The sequence below is a fragment of the Notechis scutatus genome, chromosome 1 (genome assembly GCF_049901735.1).
Source record: "Notechis scutatus isolate UNSWTSFEM ecotype Mainland chromosome 1, rNotScu1.2, whole genome shotgun sequence".
Lineage (NCBI taxonomy): Eukaryota > Metazoa > Chordata > Lepidosauria > Squamata > Elapidae > Notechis > Notechis scutatus.
In genome coordinates, this window is record NC_142009.1 from 210899394 (window position 1) to 210922249 (window position 22856).

At 40.2% G+C, this 22856-nt stretch overlaps 1 protein-coding gene across 2 annotated transcripts in view; it reads left to right on the forward strand.

The window, feature by feature from the left end:
* NCKAP5 (NCK associated protein 5) overlaps positions 1 to 22856 on the forward strand; it is a 711275-nt gene that overhangs the window by 36223 nt on the left and 652196 nt on the right. The window contains exon 1 of one of the 2 annotated variants that reach the window (XM_087950137.1): positions 10832 to 10899. The exons of the other annotated variant lie outside the window; for it this stretch is intronic. Coding sequence (XP_087806263.1) covers positions 10847 to 10899 — 53 coding nt within the window. The 5' untranslated portion in view covers positions 10832 to 10846. Of the gene's footprint in view, positions 1 to 10831; positions 10900 to 22856 lie in introns of those variants that run through there. 2 annotated transcript variants of the gene reach the window in all.

Genomic DNA, 22856 nt, shown 5'->3' on the forward strand with positions numbered 1-22856 from the left:
TTGCACACTTTTACTGCATCACCTAGATAAATTCCTTTCTTTATGTAGGCATCAGAGAGATGGTATGCTGCAACGATTAACGTTATGGATTTAGCCAGGGAAGATTAAGTTCAAGTACACTCTTAAACATGACTTTGGGTTAGTTTCAATGGCATGTGGGGGTAAGCTTGGGAGGCAGGTAAAAACCCCACAGTTTAAACAACAGCCTGACAAATGGAACTTGCATACTTAGGAGGAGTGATGGCAAAAGCACAGGTAGTCCTTGACTTATAACCATTCATTTAGTGACCTTTTGAAGTTATAACAGCACTGAAAAAAATTGACGTATGACTGTTTTTTACATTTATGACCTTTGCAGCATCCCCATGGTCATGTGACCAAAATCCAGATGCTTGGCAAATAGCATGTATTTATGATGGTTACAATGTCCTGGAGTCATGTGGTCACCTTTTGTGACCTTCTATCAATGGGGAAGCCAGATTCATTTAACAACCCTGCTACTAACGTAACAACTGCATTTTTAATTATATATTTTTAAAATATACATCCATATTGTGTGTGGACAGTGTTGATTCTGGGTATCATTTATATTAATCCAAATTACAATAACAATATTGGTAATCTTTATCACATTTATCAAACTTAAGTGATCCTCATAATATTATTTAAACAAAACAAAAAACCTAACATCTGTAAACCTCTAATCTTTCTATTATTTTTGTTTATTCTATAAAAATATATGTTCTAATGTTTCCCCTATCTAATTTTATTTCTGCCTCTATCAGCTTACAACAAGCTACCTTAATGTTTAAAAGGCAATTCTTTCTATCCATCATCTCTTGTTCTCTTTAGTGCTTCATTCTCCTATGAGCTGTTCAGAGCATCCAGTAGTGGGAGGTGCTTCAGTCTCTGCACGTCTAGGCTGTGCTTAATTTCTGGAATGCTCCTCCTCTTCCACGGGACTTTTCCCAAAAGTTTGGGGGGGTGGAGAGCAGTATTAGATCTGAAACGTCTCAACCGTTTCTTAGTATATCGCAAGTTTAAAATGCACACCCTGCAATCTATCTTACTTGGCATCAGAAAAGGTGATGTCCTTACGTCTATAGACCGGACAGAGGCGTACCTACATATTGCTATTTGGCTTTCCCACTATAAATTTCTGAGATTCTGTAAAAATAACCACCATTTCGAATATGTGGCCCTTCCTTTCGGATTAGCTTCTGCCCCCAGGTCCTTCACAAAGGTTCTTGCAGCTCTAGCTGCTCATCTCCATGATATCCCTGTACGACTCCAGTGTTACCTTGATGACATCTTAATTTTGTCATCTTCCAATCATCAAGCAGTCAGAGATACTCAGAACATATTACAATCCCTACAACAATACGGGTTCTCAATAAATTGGAAGAAGAGTCATTTAACACCATTGACTCAGTTAATCCATCTGGGGGTGGTCATAGATACGGTGGAAGGCAAAGTTTACCTGTCACCAGATAAACTAAATAGCATTCAGCAATTAGTTAAGGAGATCAGGGGTCTTAAGAGGGTGTCCCTAGCTGAACTATCAAAATTGTTAGGCAAGATGATCTCATGTATATCTAGCATCCCTTGGGCCCGGCTCCACACTAGATCCCTCCAGTGGTTCCTGCTCCCGTACCAGCGCTCCGGTCGAAGCAACTCCAAATACAAGGTCAAGGTACCATCAAAGGTCCTCATATCTCTCCTCTGGTGGATCAGACCAGTCATCAACAGAGGTTGCCTCTTCAAGGAGCCACACAGACTTACCATCACCACCAATGCCAGCCTGTTTGGATGGGGAGCTCACTTTCAATCACTCACAACCCAAGGCCACTGGTCCACCATAGGACAGTTGTGCAGCATAAACTGGCTGGAGCTTTGAGCAGTGCACTTGGCTCTCTGCAGCTTCCTTCCACAGGTACACAATCAACACATACTAATATTGACTGACAACGTAACAGCCAAAGCTCACATAAACAAACAGGGGGGCACACAGTCGAAACACCTCATGAGGGAAGCGGAGCGCTTGTGTCGTTGGGCGAAGAGCAACCTACTTTCCATCAGAGCAGAACACATTTTGGGCCTGTCAAATACACAGGCAGACTGGCTAAGCAGGGCTACGATCGATCAATCGGAGTGGCGCCTCCATCTGACCCTGTTTCCCTGGTCAGGAGATTCGGGCAGCTGGTGGTAGACTTGTTCGCTTCCCTCCTCAACTCTCAGCTCCCCAGATTCATTTCCAGGTACCCCTCGCAACGCGCTCCGCTGTTGTTGGCCCCAAGGTCTTCTGTACTCATTCCCACCACTTCCTCTGATCCCCAAGGTCATCCAGAAGCTGCTGGACGAAAGGGCGGAGCTACTGCTAATAGCTCCTTACTGGCCCAGACAGCCATGGTTTGCAGACCTCCGCAGTCTATCCTTATCAACACCATGGAGAATTCCACCGGACAGGGTTTTGCTAACCCAGGGACTCCTTCAACATCCGGACCCTCAATGGTTGCACCTGACCGTCTTGAGGTTGAGCGGAGACATCTGAAGAGTGAAAAGTTTTCCAACAGAGTTATCGCCACCATCCAAGCTGCCAGACGCCCCTCAACAACCCGCATTTACAATGCCACGTGGTCCAGTTTCTGCAAATGGTGTACTAAGTCTCAAACTGATCCCATCTATCCATCAGTGGCTCAAATCCTAGCGTTTCTACAAGAGGGGCTTGACAAGGGATTATCACCTAATACGTTGAAAAGGCAGGTGGCGGCCTTGGCATTGGTTGTCACTTCTGAGGGTCTACTGTCTCTTTCTCATCACCCACGCATATGGAGTTTCCTTTGAGGACCCACAAATTTACACCCACCAGCGGTTCACTGTTATCCCACTTGGGACCTTAACAAGGTCCTCGTTGCACTCACTAAGTACCCTTTCGAACCCTTGAAATCGTCAAGTCTCCAATTTCTGACGTATAAAGTAGTTTTCCTTGTAGCGATCACTTCCGCTCGTTGTATTTCGGAACTGGCAGCTTTGTTGATCAGAAAAGACCTTTGTGTCTTCCATTCCGACCGGGTGGTCCTTCGTCCTGATCCTACATTTATATCCAAAATTAATTCGGCGTTTCACAGGGCACAAGAGCTGATACTTCCTAACTTTTGTCCCAGGCCATCTCAAAGGTTGGAACTACAATGACATCAGCTTGATGTGAGGTGAGCATTGCAAATATATATTCACCGCACAGCAACTTTCAGGAAAACAGAAGCTTTATTTGTGTCGTTTCAGCCAAACACTCAGGGATGCAAGGTCTCTTCTTCCACAATAGGCCGTTGGCTACGGGTTGCAATAGCGAAAACGTATCAGACTCAATCACTACAGCTGGCCAGGGGCATAACAGCTCATTCAACAAGAAGCACAGCAACATCAGCAGCATGGGCCACGCAGGCACCAATAACTGATATTTGTTGAGCTGCAACCTGGGCCTCTCCATCGCCCTTTATTAGGCATTATAAAATAGATGTGTTTGCATTCACTGAGGCCTCCTTGGGCAGACGAATTCTGCAACGGGTCCACGGGGACCAGGAGGGAATTCCAAGCCAGACGGAGTCCCTCCCATAGGACAGGCCAAGCTTTGGTATGTCCCACTACTGGATGCTCTGAACAGCTCATAGGAGAAAGGGCGTTGGTACTTACCTGATACGCCCATTCTCTTTGAGCTGTGAAGAGCATCCAGCCCCACCCTTTTTCTGTCTGGTGGGGTCCTGTTTCGGCCAACGAATTGTTAGGGCATTGAGGACGAAGGTGTTTATTTCTCTCGCCTTCCCCAAAACTGGGGAATGCTGGGGAGGAGTCCCGTGAAGGAGGAAGAGCGTTCCAGAAATTAAGCCCAGCCTAGACATGCAGAGACTGAAGCACCTCCCACTACTGGATGCTCTGAACAGCTCAAAGAGAATGGGCATATCAGGTAAGTACCAATACCCTATTTCTATCCATTTTTTACTCACTTCCCACACTCCTCATCTTTATCTCTTTCTTGTTCAATCTAAGCATTTCTCCCAGTACAAACTTATGCTGGCAATTCTCCCAAATGTGACAACTGCATTGATTCACTTAAAAACTATGGCAGAAAAGGTTGTAAAATGGAGCAAAACTCATTTAACAATTGTATTGCTTAGCATCAGAAATTTTGGGCTCAGTTGTGGTTATATGTCAAGATTACCTGAATCTCAGAAAGGACCCTCCCTAATTTTGGTGGATAATAAATCACAGGAGGGTTGGTTTCAGACTTGCCAGATTCAATTAATATAATCTTGCAATGAAAATAGAGCTAGTATGCTGAGTGTGCTTCCTGAGTCTAGACTGCTTCACAAAGCTAATATTCTCAGCTCATAAAGTGATAGTTGTGGGGAGAAATAAGTAGAATTTCTTGAAAAATCAGGTTTTAAATTAAGGAAACATGCATACTGTAGGCATATACTGTACATACAAATGAAATCCATATCAGAATGAATATCATATTAGTATCATTCAGTAGCAGAAATTTCCTGTTAGGGGAAGAGTTTTAAATCTGCTAATATATATCACTTACTGCGGCCATTTGGGAAACCTGTTTAAGAAAGTCATTGATGCATGTTAGGGTGTATGTTTGCAGGAAGCATTATGCAAAAATCAACCCTAACATCTCATCAAACAAGCCTATATGATGTTTTCCAATAGCATTTCCAGAAGAACTTGTAGGACAAAATAATGGCAATATCACCATCTGTGGATCCAACCCATTTTCTCAAATTCTCTAGACTGGAATTTGAATATACATCTTTTAATCTCGACTATGCATTCTTTGGCAAATATTCCCACATATTGATAGATATATGCATGCACATCATTAACTTTTTTCCTTGTCTTTCTCAAAGCTTCCTTTTTAATATCAAATCAAATTCCGGCTGTTTCTAATTTTTGATTATTGGGTTGGCTCAAGAAGATCTGTCACTGCATCCTATCTTTAGAGTTTGGTTCATTTGATAAACAGTTCAGTACTAGATGTGTTGGTGTCTATTGTATATTTGTTTAATGTTTAGACCTGTGTATATAATTGATGCACACACACATACCCTCCAACCAGTAAGTGCTGTTTTTAGGTTTATCCTTCTTGACAGATAAAAGCTGAACAAGGATGCCTGTACCTAAAATAAGGTTGTTAAGAGCCACAGGGGAAATTTTGGGTGCATGAGAACATTTTTACTAATTGCTGAATAAGAAGGCTCTGAATTTTGGCAGAGATAAATTGCCAAATGCTTATAGGGCGCAAGCATGTACATGCCAAGTAACTTGATGGCTTGATCTATATTGTCAGTTTCTGGTGTTGTGTTCCTTTATATGTGCTCAGCTGGAAGAATGAGATTAAAACAAATAGTTCCGAGTAACCAAATATATCCTTGAAATCATCCATCATTTGAAAACTGATCTAAATTGCCTTTCATAGAATTATGATTTATTTATCCTGACAGGAACTAAGGGTCATTTATGTGGGTGTGTATGTGTATATAAAAATGCATATTAATTATCTTCTATGCTACCCAATTTATGGCATGATAGAGAACACTCAAATATATATTTAGTGTGCAAGTTTATTTACTCATTATCTTTCCCTTTCCTATAATATATGGAAAATGATTTTCACATGGTTTAATGCAGCCATCTGTTTAAAAATCATTGTTGGTATTTCACATATATCAATATATTGGTGAATATTTGGTCTAGAGGTTCAGGCACCGGCTAGATGCCAGGAGACGATGAGTTCTAGTCCCACCTTAACCATTTGTAAAAATCAAAAACCACTTAAATCTTCATTTCAGAAAAACCTCTTCTTATAGGTGTGGGACATCCCAAAGATAGACCAGATTTTTTGTGTGTGCACAATTTGTGCAACCAAAAATAGAGGCATTTGCTTCTTACAGGATTTGAGTCATCCGGTGTATATTTTATTCATATGGAGATACATTTTGAAAAGACATTTATATTCATATTAGGTCATTAAATGAACTAATTGCCATGACTTTTCCTGGCTACAGCCTTGATATTTGAAAAAACCCTTGAGTGATGGTTTCATATTTCAAAAGCAATGATAAGTATTTGTGAATGTATATTTGCTGATGTTGCATGTCAGTGTTTATTGTTTGCACCACATAGCTATATACCTTTTATATATCAAACCGTGTCTCTTGGCAAGTTGATTTAAAAAAAAATATCCCCAGGATATAGATAGAAGCCTTAGTAGGTTTCTTGCTCTCCAGATGGAGCTAATTCACTTATAGTCCAGAAATATACTGGAAATTAATAATTCATATCATTGGTGTCCAGAAATTCTACCATTTCTCCATTAACTATTCCTATAATTATCACAGCATGTAGTATAACCTAGTGGAAAGGCTGCATAATGCATAGAAACCCCAAAATGGGACTTTTTAGGCCAGAGCTCAAATTGGAGCTTTGGCCAAGATGCTAGAGGCATTCTTTCATAATTTAGTATAATAAATGCGTGCTGAGTTGGCACATATTTTTTGTGTCTCCAAGCTGTAATTTGTCTTTTAAAAATAACTGGGCCTAGGTGGGTTTCTAGAGGTAGTTGGCAGGTTGACTGAAATTACAGAAGGAGGGTGGAGAATATAGGGTTGATTTTGTTCTTTGAAGAGTTTAGGGTTGGTGTTCGTATATTTCTTTTTGATTAAAAATAGACTGGTTATGTCTATACTACGCTTAATATCTGTATAAGTCATCAACTTATAACCATTCATTTAGTGTCCATTCAAAGTTACAACAGCATTGAAAAAAGTGACTTATAATCGTTTTTCACACAACCGTTGTAGCATGGTCATGTGATCAAAATTTGAATGCTTGGCAATTGGCATGGATTGATAGCAGTTGCAAAGTCCCGGGTCATGTGATCACCTTTTGCAACCTTCCGATGAGCAAAGTCAATGGAGAAGCCAAATTCACTTAACCACTGTGTTACTCACTTAACAAATGCAGTGATTCATTTAACAACTGTGGCAATAAAGGTTGTAGAACGGGGCAAAACTCATTTCACAACTGTCTTGCTTACCAATGAAAATTTTAGGGTCAACTGTGATTGTAAGTCGAGGACTATCTGTGTTTGAGGTTTAATTATTGTAGTGTTTTTTTTTTTTTTTAAAGGAAAATATCACACCTCTGATACTCAGCATTATGGTCCCCAAATGTTGATAAGCAATCTTATTGATCATGAAAATAAGTCTGGTGGAGATATGAGGGTTACAGATTGAATGTCCTGGAGTACTTGTGCACATAGAAAAACATGGAAAGTTCCTTTAAACAACCTCAAGCCGTTCTTAATCCTTTCTTCCTGCCTCTCAATTCAGTATTGTCCTCCTAATTCTTGGCCTGGATGGGGATCATGAATCGATGCCTTGCTATGAGCAAGTTATATGGGTGAACTTGATCTAATTTGACTTAGACACCAATGGCATAGTGGTGGGATTCAAATTTTTTTTTACTACCAGTTCTGTGGCCGTGGCTTGGTGGGCATGGCACAGGAAGGATACTGTAAAATCTCCAGTCAGAGGTGGGATTTGCCGGTTCTCCGAACTACTCAAAATTCCCGATACTGGTTCTCCAGAACTGGTCAGAACCTGCTGAATACCACCTCTGCAATGGCAGGAAAGATTATGGTGATGTAATTGTGGCAATCAGTTGCCCTGCTGGTTTTTTTGGTTGTTTATTTATTTATTTTAGCTTGTGGACCTCAAATGTATGGCAAGTGAGTTGGGTCAAATGAAGGCAAGAACTTGCTGGTTGAGTCTTTGCTCCTCTTTGCTCATTAAATTGGCTAAAGGAAGAATGGCCTTATGATTAAGACAGGTATGTAATTGTTCCTTGCATGAAGGATATGTCCTTAAATAAGGGAGAGTATAATGAGATCACTGTTAAAAAGCCTTCACTGAGAAAAACTGTTAGTTGACCTCAAGTGATCAACTGGTCACTGGCTATGTTGACAAGGAGCTTGTGGGCTTGGCACTTCCAGGCACAGCTATGAACACTGCTTATTTGAACCCATTTCAGTTGGGCTTTCAACTGTGATTGGAGATTTCTGGCCATTCTCATGGTACTGTGCCCTTTGGGGAAGCATGCCTAGTTTTCTTGGATTTTTTTCTTAGATTTCAATTCTACTTAGATTATCTGGTGGGTCTAAGCCCCAAGGACACTCTTTTACAATAGTTCTGGTCTGTTTGTTGACCCATGTCATGAAAGGGATTAGGGATTGCTATACAATTCCTAGGCCTTTGTACTTGTGATGCTTTCCATGACTCCAGATGGTTCCCTAAAGCAGGGGTTGCCAACCTTTTGGACCTCAGGGACCACCAAACTTATACTTTTAAATCCTGCAGACCACTAATATAAATTTTAACTGACAATGACTGTGGGAAAAAAGTCTGCAAGAAAATTCCGCATCCTGTTTTCCTACCAATCGATCATTCTTTATTTGGGATCACAGGATACTGCCTCCAGATCTGTTCTCAGGGGGAGAGAGAGAGGGAGGGAGGGAGGAAAGAGAGAGAGAGAGAGAGAGAGAGAGAGAGAGAGAGAGACTTTTGGCTTCATGCAAGGAAAACAGCAGAAGCAGCAGAAGTCTTTCTTTCTCTCCCAAACTCTGCCAGAAATGAGTCTTTGCTGGCGCAGCCTCTTGGTGGGACGCCTTGCAGGATCCCAAAGACTCATTTCTGGCAGAGTTTGGGGAGAAAGAAAGACTTTGCTGCTTTCCTGCATGCAGCCAAAAGCAGAAGAAGAAAGAAGAGGAAAGAAGCAGCCTGGTGGCCAGGCAAGGCACATGGGGTGAGTGGGGCAAGTTCCCCCACTGCCCTTTCCTCCATCCCCTCACTACCTTGTGTTGTTCACAATGCAAGCGACGCAAGCCTTTTGTTCCCGCGGGCCATGTGGGCGGCGCAGCATTGTGTTCCCCTGCAATCTGCTTTGGGGGTGACATTTCTCTGTGGACCACCAAAATTTTCTCGCAGACCACCAGTGGTCCCTGGCCCACTGGTTGGCAACCACTGCCCTAAACAATTTCATACTTGAAACTATGGGCAAAATCTTTCCATATTGTGGAGTGTTGTGGTGATACCAGCATGCTGATGACATCCAATTCTACTGTTCCTTACCTTCTAATTTGAAAGCAAGGGAGTTTGAGGGTTGATATTTAAGTTCAGAAATGGGCTGTATCAAGGTCAACAAGATCAAATAAAATCCCAAACAAAAACAGAGAAATGCTAATAATCAGTAGAAAAATAGGCTATGGGATTAGGGTTCAGTTTATTTTGAAGGGAGTGGCCTACTTCCTGAACATGTAGGCCTGCAGTTGTAAAGTACTCATTAAACTCTTTAGTTTTTTTTTAGATTCCTATATGAGAGCAAGGTATGCACTAACCAGGACAATTCCTAAACCAGTCAGATAGTATTGGATTGGCAATTGGTTATTTCCCACCCAGACTTCTGCAGTGTGCTTTGCATGTAGTGAAACTGTGGGTAGTTGGTACAAAATGCTGGAAACTGGTGCATGGTGTAAGAAGCATATCATTATTATGTTGCAGGCTTCTTCAACCAGGGCTTTCCTGTTTAAGTTTGTGTATAATTTATTTTAACTGTTTTAATCAGTTGTAACAATTTATGCTTTTCTGAAATTGTTATCCCTTATGAATTTCCTCTGGATGAAATGGTGGGATAGAAATAATATATAATGATTTATAAGATACATAAAATGAATACACTGTACAATAATACATAATACAATAACAGAAAACACTCATGGTGAAAAGTATGGTCCAATTACAGGAAGCTCTAATTACTTCTGTGGAAGAACATTAATTTCAAGGTCCAGGTTTTAACTCATTTCTGTGTCTGTAGTCCCTCAAATCATTAACATAAATTCTCCTGCTGTGCAGAGGCAGAATAAAATTACCATGCCTGCTATTTAAATTTAAACTCCAAAATCAAGTATCTTTAGAACTGCATTTCTGGAGATGTCCAGAATCTATGGTTTTGACTTTCCTTGGGATATTTGGGCTTCTTGCTTTTTTATTTATTTATTGTATCATTAAATAAATTTTAATAATTTGAAGTTTGTGTTTGTTTGGTTCAAATAGTTTTCATTGGACAATTGCTTGAGGTTATAATAGTGCTGTAGAAGTGGATTAAGATACATCCTTGTGGTTGTAACCATCACAACATGTGATTTGATTTGAGCTCTTGGCCAACAGCTTGCAATTGCAATGTTGCAGCATGATATGGTCAAATGATTGCCATTTGCAACCTTTGTTGCTAGCTTCTTCACACAAAATCAATGATAGGATGTTGGTAAATGGTGATGATATGACTCTGGAATACTGCAACCCCCAAGGACCGCCTAAGAATGGCAACTGGGGCTGCCACAGCTGCCATCGTTAAGTCAGTGTGATCACATGATATCACATTTACAGCCATGATGCTTAGTGACAGGACTACCATCGTTAAGTGAGGACTGCCCGTATAAGATAATGTGTTCCTTTTCCTTCATGTTCATTCCATGACACAATTTAAGGAGGGAGAAATCTTACCAACTTTAGGCACTGGTCTAATAAAATGCCACTTGAGATGATGATATGACCTCTGGATGTTCCAAGTGTGTCTCTATAGCAGAGGATAAAGCTGGATTATACAGAAATTGATAAATCCAGATTTGGTTTTCTGAGAATTGGATTCAATTTGTTAAACATTTACCTCAAAATAAACTCCGCTGATTAGACAGTAAACTGAGGAAATGAAATGAAAGCAAACCTAAATGGATTCCCGCAAGTGGTTTTCAGAGAAATATCTGCACTGGAAGCATTATCTGTGAGCATATATTGACAATAGATATATAATATTAAAACCTTCAAAGGGAAAGGCTCATTTTGGCTGTTTTTGTATCATGAAACTGGACATGAAAATACCATTCTCCTTCTGTGGATCAGTTGCTTTAAGAATGACACCCAGGGATGTAAAAGCAACCTGCTATAGTTTTTCTTTTAAAAACGGGGATCTATCAGTTAGGAATGTGTACAAGCAATGGTAGTGCTTGTAGCACAGATTTCTGTATTGTCTGCCATTCTTGGCTTAAAAGTCCAATCATGCTGGACAACGGTTGTCCAGGATTTTTGTCCAATCTTGATGATTATTGAGAGAATGCTGGAGGAAATAGATTATCTGGACCCCTTTCAGTTGGGATTCGGGATTGAAACAGCAACGATTGCGCTTCTGGGTGACCTCTGGGATCCTCTTATCTCAGGAGTGGGCTAAGAGTAATGTGTTTAGTCTTGCTTTTTCTGATCGCTCAGTGGCCTCCTTGCCTTCAATCATGGTGTCTTTCTGGATTTGATCTGAGTGTTAGGAATGGGCAGAGCTGTGCTGTGCTAGTTCTGTCTTCTTCCTTTGGGACTGATTCCGGCGAGTGTTGGCAGTGCTGGAGGGGGAGAAGTCTGGCTTGTAGGTCTTGCTTGATGGGTTTCCTCAATGCTCTCCCCAATGCCGTGTAATACAGTGGTGGGATTCAAAAATTTTTACTATCTGTTCTGTAGGCGTGGCTTGGTGGGCATGGCAGGGGAAGGATACTGTAAAATCTCCACTTCCCTTCCCACTCCTGGGGGAAGGTTACTGCAAAATCCCATTCCCTTCCCACCCCACTAACCTGCTTTTCAGCTCTGTTCTCCTTTGCAGAGTAACCAAAGAAGACCCAGCCGATCAGCTGGGACTTGGGAGGCAGAGAATAGATGGGGGCAGGGCCAGTCAGAGGTGGTATTTGCCGGTTCTCTGAACTACTCAAAATTTCTGCTACTGGTTCTCCGGAACTGGTCAGAACCAGCTGAATACCACCTCTGGTGCAATATCTACATAGAGCCTCTGAGTAAGATCCTTCATGGGATTTATAATTGTAACAACAAAGCAATGCTGTGGAACTCCAAGACTCAGATGAACAGACAAATTATTATCATCATCAGTAGTACCTACATTTACTATCTACTTAGAACTTGTCCAGGTCTTACCTATTCTTTCAAACCGAACGATCTGCTCTTTCTAGCTGTCTCCATAGCAACCAGATGCAGGAAAGTACTTTTTAAATCCAGAAATTCAGTTTAATGGATATCCTTCGTTTCCAACATGGAAACGATGAAATTAAGATTTCATTACATTTATGAAAGTTACATCTATAAAAATATTTTTAGGGATACTTAGGGATACAAAAGGTTGAAATGAAGTGCATAAATACTATGGCATTGATCAGAAATTTCTTTTGAAAATTTAACTACACACAGACAACTGCTCTAGATTCAAGTCAGATCATGGAACCCTCTAATTTAGTTTTGATTTTGATTTGCAGCAACTCTCCAGAATTTTGGAGCAGACATACCTTGACAAATTAATACTCTGACATATTAAAGATTGAGATGGAAACTTCTCCCTCTAGTTAGGAGGGAGATTATGACTAAGTGCTTCATTGGAGATCATGACTAGCCACAAAAGCAACATTAATCTTTGATAAATATTGAGAAATGTTATTTAAATATTTTCGTAGACTTATACTGTCAAAGTCAACATTTGTAACATCCTTAAAGAAGAATTTTTCCATTTATTTCCCCTAAGGACCAGCTTTATAATGATGGTAAATAGATTAAGTATGTGAAAAATTTTATTTCAAGAAAGTTCCAAATGATTCAGTTCCAAATGATTAGTTGAATGAACAAACAAACAAAAACAAACAAAATGGTGCATGTAAAAGAAGTGGATGGGAACCCATTGCACAATATGAAGGAGGCATTAATCACTCCCTTAACCAAGATGCTAATTTAGCTTTGTTAGAGGGAAGGAAATGCTCAAGAGCAATTACATCACCTGTCCAGGCCACCCTCATCCACAGATTGGCCAAAGCTTCAACAGTTTCACTGACAAATGAGGCAGAAAATCCCCCAAGTCCATTGAAGAAACCATCTGGCTGTATTAAGCACTTGGATCAGATGTATCTCTGCAAGTTAATGGAACTTTTTCCTTTTTTAAACAGCCATTAGTGTAACATTGAACAGAAAGTGACTGTCTATATTAAGGGCATTATAAAGAGCAACTCCACTTTCAAATCACTGACTCCCATTAAACCAATTTCCAACCTGAACTTTGTTGTAAGTCTGAGATATTCACTGGGAAAGTTCATGGTTGTCATGGGAGATGTGAAATCCTGAACCATGTCTGTCTGGAGAACCTCAATATGGACAAAGACACTGTAAGAGCTGTGATAGTGCAGTGGTTAGAATGCAGTACTGCAGGCTACTTCTGCTGCCTGCTGGCTCCCTGCAATTTGACAGTTCAAATCCCACCAGGCTCAAGGTTGACTCAGCCTTCCATTCTTCCAAGGTTGGTAAAATGAGGACCCAGATTATTGGGAGCAATATGCTGTCTCTGTAAAACACTTAGAGAGGGCTGTAAAAGCACTGTGAAGTAGTATATAAGTCTACATGCTATTGCTATCTAAGACAAGAGGTCTAGGACAGATCATTGCCACACTACAGGTAGTCCTCAACTTACAACTTCGCATGGTGACCATTTGAAGTTACAATGGCTCTGAAAAAAGTGACTTATGACCATTTTTCACACTTAACAACTGTTGCAGCATTGGTGCAACAGGATCACTGGTCACATGATCAAAAATTGGATGCTTGGCAACTGGTTCATATTTATGATGGTTACAACTTTGGCAAGAAAGGTTGTACAAGGGGGTAAATTCACTTAACAAATGTTTCACTTAGCAAAAGAAATTTTGCACTCAATTGTGGTCATAAGTTGAGAGCTATCTGTGTAGGTCATCCCAGATACTTACTGGGGTAAAGGATACATCAATAGTATCTTTACCTTCTCCTACTCAATCAGACATATCAGCAAGGACATGCAATTGGCAGACTATTGGACGAAGCTTCTGATGAATGGGATGGAATTCCTGGAATTGGGCATATCGCATCAGAAAGTAACCAAGTGGAAATAGCTAGAGATGAATAACTTTCTCAGCAATACATATCTAGCAAGAGCAATAATAATAGCACTTAGACATGTACCACTTCATATTGCTTTATAGCCCTCTCTAAGAGATTTACAGAGTCAGCATATTGGCCCCAACAAGCTGAGTCCTCACTTTACTGACCTCGGAAGGATGGAAAGCTGAGTCAACCTTGAGCTGGTCAGCATCGAACTGCTGACAATTGGCAGAATTACGTAGCCTGCAATACTGCATTCTAACAACTGTACCACCACGGCTCTATATGGTCAGTACTTTTATCCAGGATTAAATCTTGGATAGTAGATGCTTTATTAAGGAATGATCTGGGATTAAAAGAGGACTTTAGGGATCTATGGTCCATTGCTGTTGTCCTTTTACTTTTTCAATAATTTGCAGTCTGAGCAGAAGGGAGAAAAGCCAATAATGCAACGGTTAGTTGGAGCTACAGTACCACCAGATTGAAACTGGCCAGCTATTGGGTTGCTATTTTCTCCCAGGCATGTTCCCACATCTTCAATAAACAGATGATGAAATCTCTGCAGAATAATTTCAAGTAGGTGGTACATCTGTATATAATCTAATTTAGGAACATATTAATTACGCCAAAAAAGATTAGGCTCTCTCCTGTCAGGAGAGAGGGGGGGGGGTCATCTAGGTCATGGAATTTAGGTTATTCTGAAAATAAGAATCCATAGGATGGAGATAATTACATATTTTATTGTAATGAGCAGTGATGACAGAAGAATCAAGATAAGTTTAGGAGGAAAATTGCACAACACTAAATGTAATCCAAGATAAAAACAAACAAGCAGACAAAACCCTATTCAGCGAATCAATTGGAACAAGATGAGTGTATGCACAGCGAGCAATTTGTTCGTTCAGGGACTCCCATGGAAATCAGGCTAGCCCCATCCTTGATGGTTTTCTGTAAATTGTTGAAAACAGAATTGCTTCAGAGGGGATTTCTTTAGGTTGCACTTTAGGTTTAGATAACTTTAGGTTGCAATGCCATTCTTCATTTTATTGATACTGGGGTTTGGCTGATGGTTGCTTTTAGTGTTCTCCTATTTAAATTTTAGGTAAGCTTCCAAGAATCATTTGAACTGGGAGAGATATACATGTGTTAAATATATAAATAGGTAAATAAATCACTTTCTCTGACTTTTCTTTATTCTTCTTAAGATTGCCCACCCCCTGAAAGGGAAAAGCATGATAGTTTACCTGCATATGTTGGTTCTATCTATTGCAAGGAAAGGAATTATGAAGGGATGTAATGCACAGGTACACAACTTCTTAGGGCTACATCAAACTTGGGGAGAGGCACAATAAGTGGGCAGGGCCAGATTCCATGGGGGGAAGGGGTTCAAAGTTCTGTGAATTTTAAGAGGACCCTTTTACCCTCTAATTCCTCCAACACAAAAAAAGGCAGAAAATTCTACCTTAATGTCCACCCTCTGATGATCACCTGAATTTTTTCAGCCGTGCTAATGACAATCATTCCTCTTTTTTCCGGACATTCAAAGCATGTCTTTTGTAAAACTAGGTGATAAACTATTCTATCCAGCTTTAGCTTCTAAACTCTGTTTACTGCAAAAGAGATAAAAATAGTTAAGAATGTTGCAAATCTGGAAGCTTTATTACAAGTAATATAATAAGCCCTGTGTTTCTTGCTTTGAATTGTAGCTTTCTTTTGATACTCCTAATCTTGCTGAGGAGTTTATTACATGGTATGAGGTTGCCTTTCTCAGCTCAGATAACTGGTAAAATATGCAGTGCACTTTAGTTGTGTCAAGTGTGTGTGTGTCTGTGTGTGTGTGTGTGTCTGTGTGTGTATGTGTGTGTGTGTGTGTGTGCATATATATATTTACAGTTCAGGGAAAAATGTTCAAGGTCTGCAGCAGAGAAAACATCTAGACAATAACCCTGCAGCTTACATCCACTTTTCAGCACCCATTGGTGAAAAAAAAAGGAATGACACAATGTAAATATACAAATAAAAAAAATAATGAAGATATTATTTCTTACACCACACTACATTTATCCAAACTAAAACACCCATTTTCTATTTCATAGAGACACAGATTAATTTTCCTTATTTGATAAAATCTTCGGAGAAAAATAATTCTTAAATTCAGTTACTAGTGCCTATTATGTGTTTTCAGGCTACCCAGGGGGGAAATTAGAAAAATGAAAGAAAATAGCATAAACAATTTCTGCAACAAACTCGAGTACCCTAGGTTGCGATCTTAAACACACAATGAAATGAGTATCGTTGAACTAAGGAGGATTTCTTGGGTAAATCTTCAGTATTGTAAAACTCAATCTTTTTTTATTTACACACTATAACAACCCCACCCATGCAGTATCAGATGACAATAAGTGAGGAACTCTTTCCCAAAATCATTGGAAGTGAAAAGGATATTGAATTAATTTGAACAAACACTTCTGTCATCATGACTACACTAATATCAAAATCTCACATAATGTACATCTTGGAATAGGTTGCAGGGTTACTATGCATATCAGTTCAATTTTTGAATTAAGGAGTGAGTAGTAAAATGAATCATAGCTTGTTAGAAGACAGGTTTTCCCATGCTAAAATATAAAATTCCCATATCTTTACAGTGGACTGAGAAGCATTCCAGCCTTTTTTCTTTTTACAGGGAAGGGATTTATCTTCATAACCATCTTTTTCTCATCTTTTTGTCCCATTTCAATATTTTGCTTATTTAACTGTTATTTAACAAACATTCAACAATACTGAAACACAGCAGAAACAAACTTCCTTCTTCCTAAACAGACCTGACTGATTCTATTTTTGGTTGCTCTTTTTTGAATGTTTTAAAAAAATGCAATTTGGGAAATTAATCTTCCTTCCCAAAGATGGCAAAGGCAGAAAATGATAATTTCATGAACTTTATGTTTTTTAAACAGAGCTCCCGTTGGATCAGTTTAGACAGAACAGAGGCAAAACCTTCCCCTTTTCTCTTTGTCACTATAAAATTATTTCTCTAGAATATGTCAGATAGCTCCCAGCCTAATTCATATTATCCCCATGTGTTTTATAGAGTCAGAAGGATATCAAGCATTAATTTGTCAGGATAAAGTGAAATCCTTATTTTCTATAAGCTATCCTGATTGCTCTCAATGTTTGATCGGAGAAGCACAATGAAGTAACCTTGTGATGGACAAAGGGGACACTTAAAGTGTTTTTGTTTGAGGAAAAGCCTTTTTCCTTTCAAGTGCCACATTATATACATCGCACCATAGATCACAAAAATGCAGCAATTTACTCATCATGAGTGGATTGCTGATGTACAAAGAAGAGGGATCAACCTATTTTCCAGGAGCGTGGTGGCTCAAGTGGTTGGAATGCTGAGAAGGAAGTTAGCAAACCCATGTTTGAAACCTGAGTGCTGCCATGATCTCTCGTCCCTCATTCCAGCTCCTGCTGGGGACATAACAGGACCCCCAACTGAACTTCCCCAGGGCAATGCAGTGGTGGTATTCTACCAGTTTGACCCAGTTTGGCAGAACCGGTAGCTCCGAGGATCATCTGTAAGCGAACCAATTCATTCCGACGATCAGCTACTGGACCCTTCCGCCCACCCTGAGTCTATACTGACCTTTATTTGCTGATTTTGAAGCTCAGCTGCTTCTCATAGCACAGCGGATTGCTGCACATCAGCTGTTGAAGACACAGGGAGAGTGCAGGATTGCAGGAGAAGGTTAGTAGTAAACCCTCTGCGCATGTGCAAAGCACACCCACCAAGCCAGGCGGTAGTGGGATTCAAATTTTTTTACTACCAGTTCTGTGGGTGTGGCTTGGTGGGCACGGCTTGTCTTGATGGGCATGGCAGGGGAAGGATACTGCAAAATCTCCATTCCCTCCCCATCCCACTAACCTGCTTTCCAGCTCTGTTCTCCTGTGCAGGGCAACAAAAGAAGACCCAGCCGATCAGCTGGGACTCGGGAGGCAGAGTATAGATGGGGATGGGGCCAGTCAGTGGTGGTATTTGCTGGTTCTCCGAAATACTCAAAATTTCTGCTACTGGTTTTCCAGAACTGGTCAGAACCTGCTGAATATCACCTCTGAAACCACGCCCACAGAACCGGTGGTTAAAAAAAATTGAAAGCCAACACTGGGGCAATGGTGGTGTCACCAGCTAATCCATGCTTCTGACATGAGTGTAAAAAAAACCCAAAAGTGCCATTAGGCAAGACAAAAAGCAATGGGTGGAAACTGACCAAGAAGAGAAGCAGCCTAGAACTAAGAAGACATTTTCCAACAGTGAGAACAATAAACCCATGGAATGGCTTGCTTTCTGAAGTGGTGGGTGCTCCATCACTGTTTACTGCTTTAAACAGTATAGGAGCTCCTGCTTGAACAGAGATTAGAACACCCCCCAAGGTCCCTTCCAATTCAGTTATTCTGCTAGATGGACGCCACAAGCACATACCAAGTAGAATGTCCATGTTCTCAGCTTGCATTGGCTTTCATACCTTGCGACTGTCACCCAAGAGTCGGATTATTTATGAGATTAGTTCCCTCTGGTCATGAGCTCTACCTATAGCTGTCATACTGGATCTTCTCCCTGGCGGCATCAGTTCACCATCTATTTTCAGTTCATCAGAACAGGTGATGGTCTGTGGATTTTGAAAGCTAAGCTGGAATCAGCCTTGTTTAGGACAGAACTGGGCACCAACTGAGAATTCCCAGAGTTCTGTTTAGACCAGAAAGTTCTGAGAAATCCCAGAATTATTCCTGTCATGCTGCCAACAACCTGCATAAACATGGTCACCAGGAACTGAGCTTGAGTCAAGGGAGGTTTTCCTTTTCCATTTTATTTTCACATCAGTGAAAGTCAATGGAATTCTCAAATTATATCAACCAGGACTATATTTGAGTAACCCTTTGATGATGATGATGATGATGATGATGATGATGATGATGATGATGATGATGATGATGATACCTATTCAATCATGTCTGACTCTTGGAGATTCTATGGGCCAAGTCTCTCCTCAACTTCCAATCTTGCAATACTTCTTTGACTTCTTTGATGCTGTCTGACTGATGTCAGTTTTGATGGCGATATCTTTGAACTGAGCTACATTGTACCTCACTGAGGTACATTAGAGTTTATACTGGTTTCATCAGTTCAGCCAGCAGTCCTATCTAATCTTGGAGTGCTGCCCATGCTGAGCTCACTACTCATTACTTTGGGAGTCAGGATAATGTTGGAAGTACTTAAGAAAAAGAGCTGTAACCAGGACCAGCACGAACCACTGGACCAGCACGAACATTGCTTGAATGGCACAGTCATTTTTGTGTATTTAGCAACATTTAATTGAAGACATTCTGGCTGTAGAGCAATGAAATCCAGCTATATATTTTACCACATAGAAGATTGTTTCTCATTAGGATGATGCTCTGTACCTAGGACTTACATTAAGACAGCCCTTGCTCAACCTGGTTATTTGCAGTTGTACTGAGACTATTGTTTTCAAAATAATAAGTTGTAAAAACCTGACTAACTCAGTTGGTAACCAGCATTATTAGGAAAGTTTGTACTATGGCATATGAATAAATTGGATTGGATACCCAGCATTAGCCATGTCAGTTGTTAGAATTTTATGGATATTCACTTGTAAACCAATACATTTGGGACTGTGCTGTATCTGTGGTATATCAGCTAAATTTATGCTTATATGCATTACATTTAAAATAGCCTAAGGGCAGTCAGCTAACTTTGAATATTTTGTAGTCTCTGTCCAACATCCACTCATATTTTATGAGTGATATAGTGGAGCTATATGGATAATACGGTAATTAAGACAGTCAAAGCTCCCAACAGTTCTCCTGGCTTAGAAAGCCTTACCTAGCATCTGCTTCCCACTTGGCTGATATGAGGATTTACAGTAGGAACATAAATATGTAGGAAATCTTAGGATGGCAGGAGATTTAGCAACAAGGATAAATGTTCTGATTTATTGAAGCCTTTATTTATGTATACATAGGTACAATTTGGATAACCTCGACTCCCAACCCTGGAAAGCTTACAATTAAAATGTAAGAAAAATAATAATAATAAATAGAAATTGTGTGTGGCCTAAAGACAAATATACAAACATTTAAAAATATATAAAGAAAACAAAACAACAATCATCCAGAGGCTCAACCGTCATCCTGTCTCCAAAACCTGAGGAAACAGCTTGGTCTTTATTAGCTACCTAAACATCTTCAAATTTGTGATGACATCAAATTGGCAGAAGTAGCCAATACTCCAGAAGATAGGCTCAAGATGTAGAAGGATCTTGACAGACTTGAACATTGGGTGCTATCTAACAAAATGAAATTCAGTGGTGGGGAAACTAAGTTTCTACAAGAGAAAACAAATACAGGAATAGAATAAGTGGTACCTGGCTCAATAGTAAGTAACTGTGAGAGGTATCTTGGAGTCCTAATGGACAATCACTTCAATATGAGCCAGCAGTGTGCTGCAGCTGCCAAAAAAGCCAATGCAGTCCTAGGCTGCATTAATAGAGGGATAAAATCAAGACCACGTGAAGTGTTAGTACCATTGTATAATGATTTGGTAAGCTACATTGGAATATTGCATCCAGTTTTGGTCACAATGATATAAAAGGATATTGAGACCAAAAAGAGTGAAGAGAAGAGCAACAAAGATGATTAGAGGACTGGAAACTAAAACATATAAAGAATGGTTTCAGAAATTGGGTATATCTAGTCTAGTGAAAACAAGGACTAGGAGTGAAATGATAGCAGTATTCCAGAGGTGGGATTCTGCCAGTTCTGTCCGGCTCTGTAGAATTGGTAGCTCTGAAGAGCAGCAAACATAGAACTGGTTCTATGTCTGCTGATGTTTTGGCCCACTCACCCGCCCGGGTTCTTACCTGACCTTTATTTCCTGCTTTTTCAACCTCAGCTTCTGTGCAAGGCACAGCTGCAGTTGAAAAAGAAGGAAAAAAGTACTTTTTCAAACGCTGTTTCTCTGCACTCAGCTGTCCAGGCAGCAAGCTGATGACGATTTATAGGCACGCGCGTAGTAGCGTGCAGGGAAGCACATTGTAAACCACCGAACCTCATAAATCACCAAACCGGTAGTTAACCCTGTCGGATCCCACCCCTGCAGTATTCCAATATCTAAGGGGTTAACAAAGAAGAGGGGTCAATCTATTCTGCAAAACACCTGAAGGCAGGACAAGAAGTAATGGATGGAAACTAATCAAGGAGAGATCTAACCTAGAACTAAGGAGAAATTTCCTGTCAGCTACAACAATTAATCCGTAAAATGAGTTGCCTCCAACATTGGAGATTTTTAAGAATAGGTTGGACAACCATTTGTCTGAAATGGCATAGGGTTTTTGCTTGAGCAGGGGGTTGGACTTAGTGGTGGGATTCTATCAGTTTCCCTACCGGTTCGGTGAGTGCGCACTTTGCGTGTGCGCGCATGTATGCATCTATCCAAAACCAACCGAGGCTCTGCCGCACCAATTAGCTGAGAGGATAAAGAACAGAAAAGCGCAGGGGAAGTGAAAGGGCCGATCCTGCACTTCTCTCTTCTTTCTCCTCTTCGCTGATTGTCGGAGCTTTTTTTTTTTTTTACTATCGGTTTGGTTGAACCGGTAACAATTTTTGCTACTGGTTCGGCTGAACCAGGCCAAACCGGTAGTATTTCACCACTGGTTGGACTAGAAGATCTCCAAGGCCCCTTCCAACTTTTTTGTTCTGCTGTTCTTCAAGGGATGAGCCATTCAAATCTCCCAAAGATATATAATTTCGTAGCCTTGCAGCAAGAAATAGACTAATACCACCCTTTTTTTTTTGCTACTAATCTTACTGGTTAGTGTTTACTGATTAGCTAAGGACTCTTCTTCACATTGACTTCCATGTTTGTATCTGATCAGGCTATGCCGACAATTATGCTGTTTACTTCTATGATATTTCATCCTCAAAGTCCACAGCCACACACATCTATACTCTTAACTCTCCCCCAATCCTAGCTTGGTACTCTTTGGATACTTTCCATGTTACTCAGCAATTTGACAACCTGACAATTGTCAGTAACCTGACAATTCGTTCATTTAATGATTAAAAATTCCTTTCCCTTGCATTGAACTAAGCAATTGTCTAAATAACCATATTCAGATGAAAAAAATGGGAATTGCTTTACCAGCACAAGCTTTTGCTGAATGGAAATGGATGTGCAAATGCAAACTGGTTTTATGTGCTCTGTGACAGGCCACTACTTGTTCACAAGGGAAAATAACTTAGTTGATGGAAATTTACGTGAAATGGAAGCTATACAGCACGTGTAAGGCAACTCTTTGTGGTATCAGTTCACAGAACTATAGTGTTAGATGAACCTATTTAGGCTATTATATATCTGATATACTTGTTTGACATTAATGGCATTTGTGAAGAGTAGTTTCTCTAGACTGTTTTCTACAATATTTCTTCTTTATATTGCAAGGTCATTCATGTATGCATTTATTGCATTTTTTACCCCATCTTTTCTTTAAGAGTTTAAGGAAATTTATCAGAAAACAAGTGTGTCTGTATATCTCTGTCTCTGTTCTTTGTCTCTGTCTCTCTGTCTCTGTCTCTGTCTCTCTCTCTCTGTCTCTGTCTCTCTCTCTCTCTCTCTGTGTGTGTGTGTGTGTGCATGTGTGTGTGCGTGTGTATGTGAGAGAGTGATTTTATGCCTGCAGCAACAACCCTGTAAAATAGACTAGGATGAAAGACCGT